This window comes from Onychostruthus taczanowskii, unplaced genomic scaffold (genome assembly GCF_017590055.1).
Source record: "Onychostruthus taczanowskii isolate IOZ18803 unplaced genomic scaffold, ASM1759005v1 scaffold27, whole genome shotgun sequence".
In the NCBI taxonomy this organism is placed as follows: Eukaryota; Metazoa; Chordata; class Aves; order Passeriformes; family Passeridae; genus Onychostruthus; species Onychostruthus taczanowskii.
Genome location: NW_024500017.1, coordinates 5877115 through 5894742, shown reverse-complemented (window position 1 = coordinate 5894742; position 17628 = coordinate 5877115). Strand labels below are relative to the sequence as shown.

The 17628-nt window shown below is 44.5% G+C and overlaps 1 protein-coding gene across 9 annotated transcripts in view; it reads left to right on the top strand.

Moving 5' to 3' along the window:
• The first annotated feature begins 17049 nt into the window (after positions 1–17049).
• MTSS1 (MTSS I-BAR domain containing 1) overlaps positions 17050–17628 on the top strand; it is a 126336-nt gene continuing 125757 nt past the window's right edge. For 8 of the 9 annotated variants that reach the window (XM_041407527.1, XM_041407524.1, XM_041407522.1 and 5 more), the window contains exon 1: positions 17319–17449. In XM_041407527.1, coding sequence (XP_041263461.1) covers positions 17378–17449 — 72 coding nt within the window. In that variant the 5' untranslated portion in view covers positions 17319–17377. Of the gene's footprint in view, positions 17184–17312; positions 17450–17628 lie in introns of those variants that run through there. The other variant, XM_041407519.1, reaches the window with a different exon arrangement.

Below are 17628 nucleotides of genomic sequence, written 5' to 3'. Positions count from 1 at the left end.
AAAAGCAACACAAAATACCTGGGACTAATATGATACTACATGTTAAAGTTTCTGAAAATAAGCAGAGGTAACAATGAAAAGTCCTTGCCTAGCTAAAAATAGTTAGTTATGTAAACAGAGGAAAAACACAAGCACATAGACTTATGCTGTAGGAATTTCTTGATGCAAGTGGCAAGGGATTCTGTTTCTCACAGCTAAAAAATGTTTCACCACCAGACACTGTCTTTGCAGCAATGGGCCAGTGTGGCCAAACAGGAACAGCATGTGAAAGTGAGTGTTTGTGATGGATATCAGAAGAAGAGGGTCTGCTGAAGGATCTCTCCCCTCCCCAACAATTTGTGAGTGCTCTGCTTGCCTTGCCAACTCCACAGACTCCAGATACTAAACTCAGGACATCATCTGCTGGAGATCAGCTGGAGCAAGACAGCACCTGGAAGGAACACAGCAGATCCTGAAGCATACAGTACACTACTGCTGCTTTTCCCAGGAGTGAAAGCCAGGCTTTAGGCTTTGGAACATTTTACCTCTACTTGACAAAAGCTCCTCAAGGTCACAATTTTGGTGCTACTCATTATGAATTTACTAGAGAGTAATCAGCCTTTCCCTATGCAGGGAAATGTTTATTCTCATGCTATAACTCACAGAACAAAGTAACTGTGTCACCAAGGACGTTTTTTAATGAACTGTGCTAGCAAAAATAACTCTAATGATCTCTAGCATCTTGGATACATACATTTCTTTGGCCTAAAACTGCCTGAAAGGGACTTCAAAACATCCTCCTCCAGCACTGGTCACAACAGTGGAGGGCTGAAGTCTACAAAATGTCCCAGACTCCACACCCAGTGTGACTCCTGTTGAAGACACCAAAGGAGGTTTAGTGATGTCAGCAGGAGCCTCTCTGTTCTAGCCTTTGGTTCACCATCCACCTTCTCTGTCTTTCAAAAGAATTTTTAATGAAATTTGCACTTCACTATCAGCAACATGATAGGGTTCCCTATGCATTGCACCAGAATGCCGTCTCTCAGTAGAACAACCAAATCTGTTCCTTGTGCTAAGATATATACAGGGCCCAGGGAGGCAGGTAGAGGTTGTGGGAATTAGACAGCAGTGAGATGAAACAAGTAAAAGAGTTTATTTCCCAGTTTAGTTTTTCTCTTTCTTTCTGGCAATGATCAGTTAATAAGACACAGACCAGGCTCTTGAGTTATTTTAATCTTGGTAGGTCAGAGTTGCTTTTTCAGCCTTTAAATACAGAGAACAGAGAAGATACTTGCCCTTAAAGCCTCTTGCAGTGAGTCCACAGCAGAGGTAGGGATGTCTCTGAGCATCCTGCTCCTGCACAGCCAGTCTGTTCCCAGTCCCTCTGTGGTCTTGTCCCACAGCACACAGCCAAACCAACCCAAGGCTGGGCTTGGGGGTGACAAAGCAGTGCAGAGGTCAACCTCACTTCATCACATCATCTTTGAGTATAAAATGTATAAAAACCACAGTCCCATCTTCTCTCAGGGGCTTCCCAAAGCACTGCTGTCCCCTGCTAGAGCTGAGGTGTGCAGGGAGACACAGGTGCCAGGCAAGCTGTGAGACAGGAAAGAGGCAGTGAGGGATCCTCAGCTGCAGGCTGGGAAAGGATTGCAGGGGAGATCCACTCTGGGAGCTGGCTGCTGAGGATGGTGCTACGTGGGCACACACGAGAGGCTGACAGAGGAGGCAGATACTGTGTGAGGAGCAGCTGCCATCCCCTCTTGCCGAGCCGACGTGTTTGCACACACGGGCTGGTTACTCCTTCTCAGAGTCGCTGTGGGAGGCAGGTTTGGCTGAAAACCACTTCTCCCTGCTGAGTCACTCCTTGCTGCTGATACACTTCCTGATCCCAGGCCCCTTCAAGGATGGTGAAACAAATGTTCCAGAAGTGCTTTGGAAAGGTGGAGTGGAAGTGAAGAAATCAGTCTTGAGCTCTTCTCGGAATGGGAAAGGCAAAGGGGGGGGGGGGGGGGGGGGGGGGGGGGGGGGGGTAAGGAAAAAGATGAAGCCATTGGACTTCACTAATTTGGGTGGTTCCTTCTTTAGATCTAGCTTTTGAATCACCAGTGTCTGGTTTCATTTGCTGAGAAGCTGAAAACCACCACCTTAAGATCCTCAGATATTCAAGTACCTTGGAAAATCAGACCAATGGGATCAAAATCACTGTGCATTTATGGAAACATGGGCTCTGCACATTACATTAGAAGCCTGCTGTCAGTAGAACCAAACTTACACTTACCAAAAAGAAAATGCTTGTACTTTTTCAAGCATCAGAATTATGTTGTAGATTCAGAGCTACACTGCTATTGGAAAGAGCATAGAAAGTGAATTATATTGTACATCCCACTGGGTAACACATTCCTTAATGGCATTTTTTAAGCATTTCCTATTGGCAATAAAATAGAGAGGGAGAAAAGAGCACAGCTTCTCTGAACATGGAAGATGAAAAAATTAATAATCACAAGAGCTTTTCACTGATGTGGGCTGTGACATCATGCTATCTGCTGCTCAGAGCAGACAGTGTTTCCAAAATATACACAGCCCAAATCCAGCAGAGCAAAACTTGAGTAACTAGTCATGATCCCCCGAATTTAAATGGATTGCCAACTCCCTGTGGAAAGGGACACCAAAAATAACTAAATCTGGATCACTAGAATATTCCAGTTGTCTCTCAAATAAACAACCTCTGTAGCAACATGTGATTCCAACAGTTTCCCACTGAAGCTACAAAGTTCATGTTACCCAGTGATATATGAGACTGTTGATTCCACTTTCAGGATGAGTAGGGGGTATTTATTTGTTGTTACCCCTTGAGAGAAGGATGTGCTTTGTCACAAAAGAATGGTGAATTTCACAGGAGGGTGCCAGGCTCCGTTCAGCTGTGGTAGAAAGGTCAGCACTGAGCAGGCTGTGGATTTTGTACAGCCCTGGAAATGTTTCAGGACAGTATTACAACAAGGTGAAATTCAGGCACCATTGAAGTTGATTCCAAAACTCCTGTTGACTTCACCAGAGCCATTTCCCCAAAAGAATCCCTATGAATAGTTTAAGTTGCTGGAGCTTTACTTTAATAGCAATGTTTTCTCCATGGAACTAGAAATAGAGAAGAAAAAAAGGGAAGTGAAGGCATGTTGGAGAAAGAAGAATCAAAGCTTCCTTCCCCCATCTCTTTCATAGGAAGATGCTCCTGATTACCCTCAGAAGTCCATAACTCTGCTCTCCTCTTCCTTTTGCTCCTACAGGTCTCATCCCTTCAAAGCGGAGGAGCCCATGGGCAGCCTGAGCCTGGTAATGTTCCACTGCTGGCACTTCCTGCCCTGTGGGATCAGCCAACAGCTTAACAGCAACCTGCTTTCTTGTTCACCTTTATACTTAGTCATAAAAGGTTGACAAGGCAGAAATGTGATGGCTTCACTGCACCCACAAGTGAAGAAAAGGCAATAACTTCTTCTTTCAAGTGAGTCCTGCTGAAGGTCCAGCTTACAAATGGGCTGAAGTGGGGCTTTAGCTGAGTACCTAAGACTCACCACCAAATTCCTCGGTGTGTTGTAGGCAGTCAGTGCTGAAGAGGGAAGAAACATGACAAGCTCTATCTATGACAGTCTGTTTCTCATTAATGTCTTACGTTTAATTACAAGTCAGAGCCTGACTTTGTCCCCAAACAGGAAACTTCTTTCTCCTTTTCAAAATCGATGACAAACTGTGATTAGATGGCCTTGCTACCTGTAGAATTGGCAAGGTCTCTGATTTGATTCTAGAGTCAACCTACAGCCAACCTGTTGACAGCCAAACTGTATGTGAAATAAAAGCAATTTCCTTTTTTTGGTGAAACCTATTTGCAATGTCAGTCAGAGTGATAGTGCTTTGAGAGAATCTGGTGGCTGGAGTTTCAGAGGATATTTTTCAAGAAGTCACCCATCAGAAAAGGCTGCTTGCAGCAGTACACCTTGCCTCTCTTCCCACTTTATATTTTTTTAATCTATTTTTTTCCTAGGAAGTCATCATTCCCCCAGCCTGGGGAAGGAGGGAGTGCTGCATTCATAAGACCAGCAAAGAGAGACACTGCTCCCAGCATTTCCTGCAGACAGTGCAGCAGGTGAGCAGCAGCACTGTCTGTCAGCCAGCTGACAGTGATTTCCTGCTTCTGGGACAGGCTGGAGCAATTGGTTTGTAATCCAATTGAATTTTGGCCAGAATGCAGCCCGGGAGACTCACTGCTGAACCATTTCACTCTGACAGCTGGCAGTGATTTGTGGACCTCAGGAAGGCCTGCTGAGCTCTCTGCTCAGAGGTGGGTGCAGACTTTCACAGAGCTTGCCAATGGGACAGACACCTGCTCCTGCCTCCCAACTCCCCCCTGGAGATAAAACCCTCAGTGTCTCTCGAGACAGAAATTCTCCTGTCACTTGTGAAATGCAGGAGCCTCTGGCATATATACCATCCATTTTTCTTTTTTCTTTCTCTGTTTTGGCCATTGCAGAAAATGATTTTATAAAAGTCTGCTTTCGTTTCAAGGACTACATTAGTTCAGAGTCTTAATGCAGATCAAGGCATGGACATTAAATCAATTAAATAATGCAGTGCCATATCTACAAAATCCTCATTATCAGATTTTACATACAATATGCTGTTATCACAATAGACAGTTCCTCCTCCCAGCATTTGTAAGTGGGAGACTTGCCATCAGCACCAATACAAAGTGCATTGAATCCTGAAGAAATAAAATAGAAACCTGGCAAAATACGGCTCAGGCATTACATAGACTGCAAAGGTATAAATAAACACCCACATCTTGAAAAATTAATGCTCCAAAAGCTCTGTTTTATTGGGATATCAGAGAGACAACTGACACAGTGTTTTAAAGAGCTTATGCTGCAGCAGCTGGGCATTACTGTGCCCTGTGTTTGGTCCACGTGGGAGCAGGAGGACCAGGTTTCACAACACAGACACAAACCATCGTTCCTCCTTGGCACACTCAGCTTCTTGCCTGTGATGGAGGCATGGGATGGAGAAGGAAAGCAAGCACAGTGAGTGATCACAGTGGGAGAGAGATAACAAAACCTGGAAGCATATTTCCTGTTTGGTACCACTATCTCAGATTGCATTGGCAATCAATGAGTGATTAATGCAAGGGAATATTACTGTGCTCCTTTTAAAATTACTTCATCTAGCTGCATTAAATTAATAAATAAAAATGGGGGAATGGAAAATATCTGTTGTGCTAGCCCTGATAAATATTTTAAATGCAATGCTTGCCATCTTTGCATTTACTTTATTACTTGGAAAGCTCAGTACCTTTAAGAATAAAGTAGCTGAATTCAACTGAAAGTTAAACTTGTGGCAGGTGACAGACAAATCAGCTCACTGACTTCTCATATGACCTTATTTTTAATCCACTGGTGCCTCTGCAATGCTATGCAGTGGATTTTGTATGCAGAAGTAAACCATCTACACTTTTCAATGAGGTACTCAATTCAACAATTTGAATAGAACGACCTCTAATATCATCCTGCCCCTCAAAAAAAAAAAAAAAAAAAAAAAAAAAAAAAAAAAAAAAAAACAAAAAAAAAACCAAACAAAAAAACACCAAAAAAACCAAACAAAAATCAAACAAACAAAACCCCAAAAAACCAAACCAAACAAAAAAAAAACCCACCAAAAAACTAATACAAAAACAAAAACCAACCACAAACCCCAAATATAGTCTATACTGCCAAATCATATATATCTGCTTAAAACAGCCTCCAGACCTACATTCTCTGTTCACATTACTCTGGCTGCCTTTGCAGCCTGGGGAAGATGGACCTTGCAATGTGCACTGAGAGCTGGGGATGGCAAGTCAATTCCCAGCTTCAGGAGCCCTTTGTGGGAAAGATGGAAACGAAAGATTCAGCTTGTTTGTCCTGGGGCAAGCTTCACCTCAGTTTGGTTTTGCTCAGCTGAAATAAAGTTGTGTGGCACTGGGCAACATGAAGCCTTTCCCCAGAGTAGTGGGGCACCAAACTTTAGGGTGTTGTATCCTCTGTCACCCGACAATCTCCACAAAAGTCAGCTGGGCACTGGCTTTCAAGGCTGTCAGTCTTTCCTTGAGGGAGCCCAGCCTCTGTCCCTAACCACACAAGTGCTCTGAAGCCTTCAGGGAGTGAGAAGACATCCTGTATACACTTGTTCCTTGGGGATCTATTCTCAAAACCCAATCCTGTTGCCACACAGCTTCTCCATCACTCTCTCCTACCACACAGCTTTGTTACTTTGACTTCACTTTGTGTTAGAGGATTTGGCCCTGGCAAGACTGTGGATGTAGAAGAAAGATCAGAGGTTAATCAGAGGTCAGAGAGAGAGGAAAAAATAAGTGGCTTGTGTTAAAACTGAGGCTGACATTTTTCCCGACCAGTCCTTGTTACTGTCCCTCCACTGGCAAGAGCCCTTCAGGAAACACTGCTATTTTTATTATCTTAAGAAGAAAAGCAGCAGACAAAGATTGTAGGCCAGGGTTCTCAGAACTCATCTCCTTTTTGCTTCCCCCTTCTTTAGGAAAAGATGTCTCCTGAAGTCAGGGAATCCTTTACTTCTCTCAAGATGGTCATCTTTACAGCATTGGGTTTTTTAAATTCCAAGAAATTGTCAGTCTCCAAAGTCATATTTTTATGTATCTTGGAATAAGGCTGCATTGTTTCCCCTGGCTTCTGCATTATTCACTTACTGCCCTGCAAATCCTGCTGAATGGATTACAATGTTTATTGCTCTGCCTTGCAGTATTTTCTTCCCACTTATCTGAAAATCTTGTCTGCAAGATAACCTGTCAGTAGTGGTCTCTTCCATCAGATGTGGCTGAACAATCAATCCATTGCTTCATGCCACCAAACACACATTGTCCACAAAGCCAAACCCACATTGTCCATCCACTGGACAGACACCACTGCAGCTCTGGTGCAGCACACAGGGGCAGCTGGTACCTCTGAGGCTGCAACAGCATTCTAATGAAGATAGGAAACAAAGGGATGGAGCGTGAGCACTCTGGTCCATGGAGGAGCAGAGAACCAAGCTTGTGGCCCCACATGGTTCAGAACAGAAAGGAGGGCAGGGATTTTATTCAGAGCAGTCAGTAGTGACCAGGTTCAACCGAGGAGTCTCCAAGTCCAGGCAGCTCTTCTCCTTGTACTACCAAGGTGGCAAAGGAGTACAACATCGTGCTTCATCCTGCTGCAGGATGCTGTGACTTCTCAAGGCCTTGTGCTGTCACACAAACCAAACCAGGAGGAGGAAGTTTGCCTTCTGGGATCTTCTGGTGGTGTTGCCCTGTAGTCCTCTACAGGAAGACTCCAAAGATGAACATTCCCCTTTACAGGTGTTCCCACATTATGCCTTTATATCTGTTAAATTTTTTAGAGAAAAAAAAATACATTTGACAATGTAATTTGATTCTAGTGAAATTTCAGAGGCAAATAAAGGTTTTGGCTTTTTTTCAATTCCTCTCTAGTAGACACTAGCAGCTATAAAGACACTTTAATATCATCCACTATACTGCTTATAATGTCAGAAGCATTTAGGTTGGAAAAGACCTCCAAGGTCATCAAGTCCAACCTTTGACCAATCACCACCTTGTCAAATAAACCACAGCACTGCCACATCCAGTCATTTCTTGAACACTTCCAGCAATGATGCCTCTACCACTTCCCTTGGCAGCCCATTCCAATGCTTAACAACACTTTCCATGAAGTTCTTCTTGCTGTCCAACCTGAATCTCCCCTGGCACATCTTGACACTATGTCTTCTTATCCTGCCACTCATTGCCTGGGAGAAGAGCCCAACCAAGAGCCCAATGCCCACATGGCCACTCCTACAGGTAGTTGTAGCAGTAAGGTCTCCCCTGAGCCTCCTTTGATCCAGGCTAAACACCCCCAGTTCCCTCAGCTGCTCCTGGTGTGATTTGATCTCCAGACCCCTCACCAGCTCTGTTGCCCTTCTCTGGACACACTCCAGCACCTCAATGTCCTGAAGTGAGGGGCCCAGAGCTGGACACAGGACTCAAGGTGCATCCTCACATGCTGCACTGAGTGCCTGTTAACAACACACCCCTGGAGTGCAACAGGAACATCTCAGGTGGCTGCTGTCACGGGCCTAGGCTTGTCCTTGCTCCGGGCTCCCCTCTGTAGCTCATAAATTGCTCTCCCTACTCTCTGTTGACATACTATGGCACACATGGAGGAGATGCAAGGAAAGCACAGAGTGGAGATGGCACATTTCTCTTAAGGACAGCGTATGTTAGAAATGTGTCAGGATTCCTGAGTTAAAGCAGCATAGTGAAATGTCAGGGAAGGCGAACAGAAGGGGAAAATTAAGGCAACAGATTTCCCTAGGAAACTCTGTTTTGCAGAAAAATCATTGGAGAAAAATGCTATTCTGATTAACATTAATTTGTCCCTCTTTTTTTTTTTTTATTAAATTTAATCTCCAAGGCAGGATATAGGGCAGAACAGAGACCAGGGAAATGGCAGCCCCGTTGCTGAGCCAGCGCTGCAGCAGAGCTGATGGAGTATCTGGGTCAGCGTGCAGCAATTCTTCGCAGATGACTGAGACCGACAGAGCCCAAGGCCAGCCTTGGCAGTAGAGCCAAGGGCTCCTTTTGTAACTGAAGGGATGTAAAATCTGCTCCTCCTTTCAAGCAGCATTTGCAGGAGGGAACCCCATGCTGCAGCCTCCGTCAGCTGGAACTAACGCCCGTCGGCTCCGCTCACCCATCCCTGCTCAGCAGAGCACAGGCTGGGAAATCAGTGTTGCCATGGGATTCGGCTACAAAAGGCCAAAAGATGTGGGTGTCAACCAAGTATCCAGATATGCAGGGAGGCTGTTTTCTGTTCTAACTAAACCTGATGTGGAAGCTCTTCTCTAAAAAACATCATTTTGCTTTTTTACTCATGAGAGCAATGTCAACATTACCTAGAGAAATGTTTTTTGTGTTTTAAAGCTCCTCACTTAGCTTTGAAGATCTTTGTGTTTCAGGCAGGTTTTAGGAAAAGCTTACTCATGCATTCAAACATTTGGCTACTTTTCCCAAATATCCTGCTAGGCCTAATGAGTGACATTACCTTTGCTGACAGCCGTAGTGCCCTCAGAAGAGATACAGCTTTGGAGACCAGCACACTGCCCACTGGACATTCACAGATCATATATCATGGGATCTTTCCCCTTTCTGCTTCTATGCCTCAACCCACTGGGACAGGAGCATGAAAGGATCAGTGCTTTCCTTATATATCATCCCTGATCACCAGTAAGACTGGCAGCTGTCTCTCAAGATTTGTGCTAAACCCTTTGTTAGAGGTTGATTCACACAGCCACAGCCTTCAGAGTCAAATGGCACTGTTAGATCATCCTGTCGGGTAGCATAGGCCATCAGGATTTGTGCTGATTTGTGTTTTGTTAAAACATGTCCTTCAAAAAAGGGTAGTACACCTTTGATTTGACAGCCACAGAAGAGGAAAGATCTGTTAATCCCCTGTACTAACCAAAGTTTAGAAAGTAATTCAGATTTTTCCCCCATATGTTGAAAGCATCAGGAGAATTTTTCTGATGATCTTGATTCCTGGCAGAATACATCAAGTTTTGTGCTCAGGACCTAAACTGGTAAAATGTGATGCCAACCAGCTAACCTGCCTTGCCACTCAATGTTTAAAGACACAATATAGAAGAAGTGCTTGATTTTCAGAAGTAATAATGAGGGAAAGGTCAAGGCCAGAAGAAATATTTGTGTTTCTAGAATAACAGCAGCTGCTTCTGCATATGCTTGAAAGGAGGGTGGATATTAACACAAAGATTTTGAGGAAGTAGCTATTTACTACTGGAATTTTGGATGACAGCTGCCACATTATAGGTGTTTATCTAATAATATTCACCCTAATACTGGTATGCTTTGTCTGAACCAGTCAGCCTAATGTAGACCACTCCTTTCTTTCTGCCATAGCAGAACTTGCTAGAACAGCATTTTTTATTATTAACATTTCTGCTCAAATCCTTCATGTTCTGATTCTGGATAATTTCCTCTTCAAACTGACAATACAGGGCAAAAGAAAAAAAAACTGGAGCAGAAAACCCTTAATTTAGTAGGTAAATAGTATTGTACTCTTTTTATGTGGACACATAGAGGTACAGCATTTGACAAGGCATAAGGATTCACAACAATCTCAGACCCATCCATGCACTTTTGCCTTGGTCCATAGAGATGACCTCATAAATTAAGTGCAGGGATGGTTGCTCACAGTCTGAGTGATACAGAGATGTGTTCTGAACAGCATATAATGCACATTTAATTGTATTTATTTAGTGGCCATGGTTACAGAGATGTGACTTTTGTACTTTTTTCACATTGTAGACATGTTACATTGAAAAACTGTCTGTCCATCACTAGCTCCTGCATAGGTATATACCCATGAGAGGTTAGCAGAAAATAAGAAGGCAGGGAGGACCTCCTGTAATTTCTGCATCTTGCTGAGGCTTCACACATCTGCTTACTAAGAAAAAAGGCTATTAAGTTCCCAGACATGTTAAGTCAGAGTCTTGTGGAGTCAGGAGTATTGCAATCCACATGGTAAAACTGGTACAAAATGTTGCTAATCAAAGGCTTGGAAAGAAGATGAAGGGAAGAGGGAATGAAGCTGTGACTACCAGCTATTTTGACTGTTGAATCTGCACTATTCATAGTAACACACCAACTGTATCTATCCAATTGCAGTAATGAGTGATAGCTCACTACTCAACAATTAGGTTTTCCTTCCCCACCTCTGCAATTAAGGTCATAACCTTTTCTATTTACTTTTGGGATGTGGTAAATTAGAACTTTGGCTTCATTACAAAAATTAATTAAAATAGGCGCACAATGGCACCATTCATGGCTGTGCTTGTCCTTCCCTGCAGTATGTCCTCATGTCAGCTCTCATTGGTTTTAGTCCCAAATTCCAGTATGTGCTAGTCTGCCTGTATTATCTGGATCAGTAAACCAGATTTTTCTTTTTGTCCATCTTCTTTTATTCATTAGAAGGGCTCCTCTTGTTTCTAATCCCTCTGTTTCTTTTTTTTCTTTTAAGAAAGTGTACACTAGGAGGCTGTCAGCATGATCTGATGTCCCCAAAATGCTTTCTGGCCACAGAGTTTGCAGTAGAACTTTAACTTGGTCTCACAGCAGAGACCTCTGCCTAACAATTTCTCCTTACTGACATCCCAGGTGTCTAGGTCTGAAAGAGAGAATTAGTGCTCTTTTTCTCAGAATTTCAAAAATTAAACAGAACTACAGAGATAGGAGGAAAAAAGCCTGACTATTTCCCAGTTACACAGAGTTGGGAGTCTGCCCATTGAAATAAGTTTGGATTATTTTGGTTTTTTTTCTAAGCCATTTCTTTGTGAATGCAGTGCTTGTTTTAAAAGCTAGATTTATGAACTGGCAAAAAATAATATTTTCTTTTGTAGGAAAAAATGTTGCATTATGTTTCACATGACCATGTCCTGAGGTGGTTCAACATACTGAGTTCTGTGCATACCAAGAAATACAGATCTTGGAGATTTCAGGAGTAGTGATTTACTAAAAATTATTGCTTGATGGGAAGTACAGAAGAGCTCAGATTCATGTATATAACAACTGAAAGAAATGGCCAAGAAAGGCTTGGACTAATATATGTGCTGGTGATAGACTCCAACAGGCAACTTGATAGGTATGTGTAATTATCCTGAAGTCAAAGTTGATGAGGACATGAGATATTTGCAAAAGTGACACCCATTATAGGCTTTATTTCTTCAGAGCATTTAAGCATGTGTGTAACTGCAAGTATAACCTGATTTTTTTTTTTGCTTGACTACACAGGTACACTCAGGATATTGCATCCAAGTTAATTTAGGGCATGACTTCAAGATGCATCAGCTGAACAGCTTTAAAATGTAAAAAGGAGGCCTGGTTTTCTGGAGGGAGTGTGTCCACACCAGAACCTGATATAAGGTAATGAAGCCAGTGTGAACAAGGGTTCAGATCAACAGCTCCTAAACCTGTCTTAGCTGCAGATGAGAAACAAGAAGGTATCTACTGGGGAATGAGAATGGGAAGGGTTATACAAGCTGCCCCTTCTTTCTGAAACACAAAGAGGCAGGATCCTCCTCTGGGCCAAAGTGATCTTTCCTTGTAGGCTTTGTTTTCTGCCAAATCAGGTGCCCAGGGTGCCTGAGCTGGTGCTGGTGGCACGCAGGGTGCAGGAAGCAGGCCATGGATGGGAGATGACAGTGGAAATCACCTCTGTGCTACTGCAGACTTGCACAGGATGAAAGCACCCACACAACCTTGGATTTTACTGAGGTTGGTCATGGAGGAGATTTAAAAGCAATGACGGGAACATTTCTTGGAAGGACGTGACACACCTGAGCTCCTTTTCTGAGTTTTCCAACCTCAGATTTGAGGCACATGTGAGCAAAGACATCCCACCTTCCCACTACTGCAAATGTGGCCTCTCTCTAAAGCCCTTGATATAATACACAAACCCCAATTTTCAGATTTTGTGCCTTGCACGGAGATACCTGGGGGCAGGACTTTTTTCCCTATTTGTTGGTGAGGGGGAAATGGAAGAGAAGTTTAGTCCCTTAAAAATAAGCATCGTGTCCTCTATGTGCCCTGAATAAATAGCATCCCATGTTAAACTTTGCTGAAAATGCTTTTTTTTCCCTTCTGAGAAAAGCTGAAAATGAGACCACATTGATATTTTGCTGCAGAGTTGTTGCCTGTAGGTAGGCTTTAGATGGAGCTGTTCTATGGAAATCAATCCTGGTAAAGCAATAACAGCTGCTATTTTGCCAGCATGCAGCAAGCAGAAACAATTGCAGTGGTACCCCCACTACAGCAATGCTACTTGGTAATTTGAAAACAATGCATGACATAAAATAACCCAGATAAGGCTGGGGAACCACAGAATTGTTATTCCCCCTGTTCTGAAACAGCAGACTGTAAACACACACTCATGAAAAAAAGGGAATTATCCTTCACCTCTATGTATGGCCAGTGAATAATATAATATTTATAATGCTGTGTGAAATTGATTCTATTTCGTTTGCTCCATTTTTCATCAATTCCTTTTGTCATCCTTCTGGCTGTGTCGCCTGCTATCCTATCTCTCTGTCCAATAAGGCACTGCAAAGTAGCCTCATCTGCTTCCACGGACAGAGCAGGATCGTATCCTGTGAGCACCATAAGGGCTGGAGGGATGTGAGAGACTCCATTTCTTGGAAGCTCTTGGGCTCTTTTTTCTTAATCTATAAATAGGAAAACACCATCATCCTTCAAAATATAAATCATTATTAGAAAGCCTCAAATGGGGACAGAATACACTGGCTTCAGGAAAAAAATATTTATTTGCTTCTCAAGTTTATTGATATATTTCATGAAGGCTCAAGGATGAAAGATTCTGAGACAATATAATGGAGTATTATAATATTAATTTGCATCAATTTCTTAAAGAGATAATTCAATTAAATAGTTCAGCCTTTAGCAACCTATTCTTTTAAAATCATATCTCTTTTTGAACTGTCAACCACTTGAAGGATCAGCCCTTGATTCTTTCTTGATTGTAAGCTAGATGAGGCAATTTTTCCTTGGGGAATAACATTAGCTAAATTAGGAACACTGTAATTTAAAGGTGATTAAGTACCTTTTGTGATTATTGTTCTACGACTTCAATCTGATAACACTTAAGTGCATGTGTAATCTAGTCTTCCACAGGGCTACTCTCATTCATAAGTGGGTTTAAATCCTCATAAGATCGGGACCTAAATAAGTACCACAGTTAAACCTTTTATGGCACATTGACAGAGCATGTATTTGTTCTGATTGCAATAACATTTCACACTTGTGCTTGGTGCATGAACAGTAGGAATGCTTTTTAAATTTGGAATTTTCATTTTACAGAAGGAGAAAGCAAGGAACAGGAATGTGAATGGATACATTCTGGTCATAAGGCAAGTCTGCTTGAACACCTGGGAACACACTGTGGACTCCTGACCCTCAGGCATTTGTGTCCAGCTTTGGTCCAGCTGTACTCTGTGCCTTGGTGCTCAGCATGGGAGAAGCAGCAGGAACCATCCAGGCCAGGCAAAGTGACCAAGTCATTGCTCAACCTGCCCACTTGTGTCTGGAGAAATTCTTTCCTAGCCATCAGTCTTCTTGGGGTTTCAGTGGAATTTTTGTCAGCAGAGCACCCAACGTGTTGAAGGATGTCAGAACATGGGCTACTATTGCACCACTGACAAATTTAGGGCTGACATCTGTTGGGGGCTGCTGAGCAAGATGCACTCAGCCGACCCATTGTCAAGAAGTGCTGCTGGCATTTGTCCATGCACCAGGATATTTTACAGAATGTCATCACTTGGTAATGAAATGCTCCCTGGAAACGATGGCTCACAAACACAGAAATAGCCTTTGCCCATAATAAAGTTTTGCAAATAATGCTTGCAGGAAGTGATTTGCTACGAATCAATCAAGCAGATCCCAGAAATAATGTGGCAGATGGTAACCCGACATTACTGCAACATCACCAAACTACTTACTCGCACTTTAAACAACCATTTGGACTCAGGTCTTTAAAGAAAAATGTTCACTCTCACTCTACAGCTGGCTGAAGATGAATTGTCACCCCACAGAAAATTCTATCCTTAGAAGTCAGTAAAAGGCAGGATAAAATTAAGTCTGAAATGTCCTTCAATGCAAAAGAAAAAAAATCAGTTATCAAGACTATTTTGATGCCTTCAGGCTATATGCCCTTTCTTTATTTTTAGCTATGTTAGGCTACAAACAAATAAAAAAAATTAAATATAAAATTAACACAATCTTTGTTCTGAGTGACATGTACAAAGATAATTTAACAAAATAGATTTGAAAAAGAAAATGCTGGAAAGAACAAACACCTTCCTGCTTGCATTTTGATTTTTTGTCCTATGAATATAAAAGTTTGTTGAAATCATCATATCTCTGTTTTTCATGCCCTAGAACCTTCTGCCAGAAAAAATATTCCACCTAAACAGTTTTGATTAGGTCTCTCTAGGTTGTGATGAGGTACACTCAAATTACAGTGGTTTAAAAAGTTACTCATCGTGAGGTGCACTTTCTTATTTGCAAAGTAAAACCCATTATCTTGCATTGTATGCCTAACTTACTTGTTATAACTGACTGATACTTAAAATTATTAATTAAGTTTTCTGTTTATACCTGCATATTCTTTCATCACTGTATGAAGACTTGTTGCATGCCACAGAGCAGGCAGCCCCGATTTATTGACTAAAGTATCAATGCAGTCCTTAAACAACAACTTTACTTACAGGAGATTTTTCACTCTCCTCTCCCATGCGCATCATTGCACTCTGAAACCTTTCCAGAAATGAGGTTAGCCAAGCCACTGTTTGCACTAAAACAAGGATCATCCCAGAAATGGGGTGGCTGAAGAAAGCAAAGTAGGCCACCAACTTTCCCTGCCGGATTGCTGGCTGTGAGTGTGTCCCACAGGAACGCCGTCACGCTGGTTATGCGACAGCACCTGGAGCTCGGCCTGACATGAGCAGTGCCATTATCACGAGCCGCTGGGGACATTTGCTGGGCTCGTTTTGAGTGAGGGTCATGCAGAGCTCCAAATGAATCACCTGCTCAGACCCACACGGGTCAAAGCGGAGGGAAATTGCTGCCACAGCCTGTACTGCCATGGCCCTGCTGGAGACAGGGCACCTGTCCAGCCTTTTCCCTCAGAGATCAGTAACACAGAGGATGCAATCCCTCATGTGCACCTACCTAGGTACTGACTGAAATGAAGCAAAATGCACTGGCACAGACACTGGCTCTTCTTGGGCAGAGTTTGTAAGATAAATTTTAATAACTCAAATTCCTAAATTTCCGTCTCAGCTGTTGCTCATACACCACTGTGCGTATGAACGGAAAGACCCTTGCACCTCTTTCAAGGTCTAAGGCTTATTCTTCTTTACATCCGTGTTCCTGGTTCTACCGCAGTTTCTTACTAAAACACGTACAACACAGTCCGTGCTGTTCCTTGGTGTGAGACTTCCCCGGGGTGAGCAGCAGCTGGACCTTTGGAGCTCTGCACCCCAAACCATGCGGGCAGTGCTCCATTTACACCAACGGAGGGTCTCGGTGCCTTTGGTGTGAGCTGCCATTGCCGGTGTCACACACGTGCAGGGTGTGAGCCACCGCCTGTCTGCGGGCAGAAACCGGGGATGTTGACCATGATGTTTCATAAATTTGGCAGAGTTAATGTGCAAACTGAATTACTTCAAACCCCCACGTTTTACACAACCCACTCTCACAGTCTTGCCTATCGTCTAGCATTTGTGGGAGAGGATGAATGAGCAGCCTCACAGCTGCTGCCGGCTGCGCTCCCCAGGCTGCAGCTTTGCGAGGCCTCTCAGTTCGGTGTCGAGGGGCTCAGGCAGACGCTTGTCACCAGAAATAGCCGAACTTCGGCCATTTCGGCGAATGTCACCAGAATAAAATAGTTTATTCGCCTAATGCTAAATATTCAAGTCAGCTTGTGCCCTTAAGAACGACCGGCACCGCGACCGCATCCAACAGAGTCCTCGGGCCTCCCCGCCGGCAGCGGGGCGCGAACCCGCGGTCTCCGTCTCACCGGCCGCGCGGAGCCAATCGGCGGCCGCGCTGGTGACGCAGCGGGGCGGGCGGGGCGCTGGGCGCAGGGCCGGGCGGGGGCGGGCGCTGCCGCCGCGGGAGCGGCACGGGCGGGCGGAGCGGGCGGTTCCCGGAGAGGGCAGGCAGCGGGTCGGGTGCTTTGGTTGTAGTCTGGTTCGCTGGGGTTGCCAGAGACCCCCTCCAGGCTGCTCCAGGAGGACCGGCTTGACGCTCGATTCTTTTTTATAGACACTGATCTTTTCCCTTGTTTTTTCGGGGTGCGCTTTGCCCAGCGCCGCGGGCGCCCGCTGCCCTGAGCGCTGCCGTGCCGGGAGGCGCGGGGGGCCGGGGCCGCGATGCGCAGAGATGGGGCCTGTGGCTGCTCCCGCATGGGCTCGTAGTGCCCGCTCGGTGCTGAGTGCCCGGGTGCCGGGGAGGTGCGTGTAGGAGAGAGGCGCCAGTAGCGCTGGATTTTATCCCCTTGTAGAGGTGCAGGCAGACAGGGATTCAGGTGTGTTGGGGTGTATTTTTTTCCCTCTTGTTGCCTACATCAGCTTGTTTGCCCCTTCTCCCGGCTCCTTTTTTTTTTTTTTTTTTTTTTTGGGTGAGGTGGGAGCCGGGGTGTCTGATTCTCCTCCAGCTAAGCAGTGCAGTTGCAGCGGTAGCGGTGAAATCCTGCTCCTCCTGTGAGCTCAAGCCCGGAAAATGGAGGCTGTGATAGAGAAGGAATGTAGTGCGCTCGGGGGGCTCTTCCAGACCATCATAAGCGACATGAAGGTAAGAGGCTGAGGTGTGTGGGGGAGCACAGGGGAGGGGAAGTGTCTTCCCACCTGGCCCGGCGAAACTTCGCCCCGGGCGGTGCAGCCGCATCGGGGCTGCTGGCGGCGCGACCTCCCCGCGGCGCTGGAGGGACGCTGCCCCGGGGCTGGGTCCGCGTCCCCGCCGGCGGGACCAGC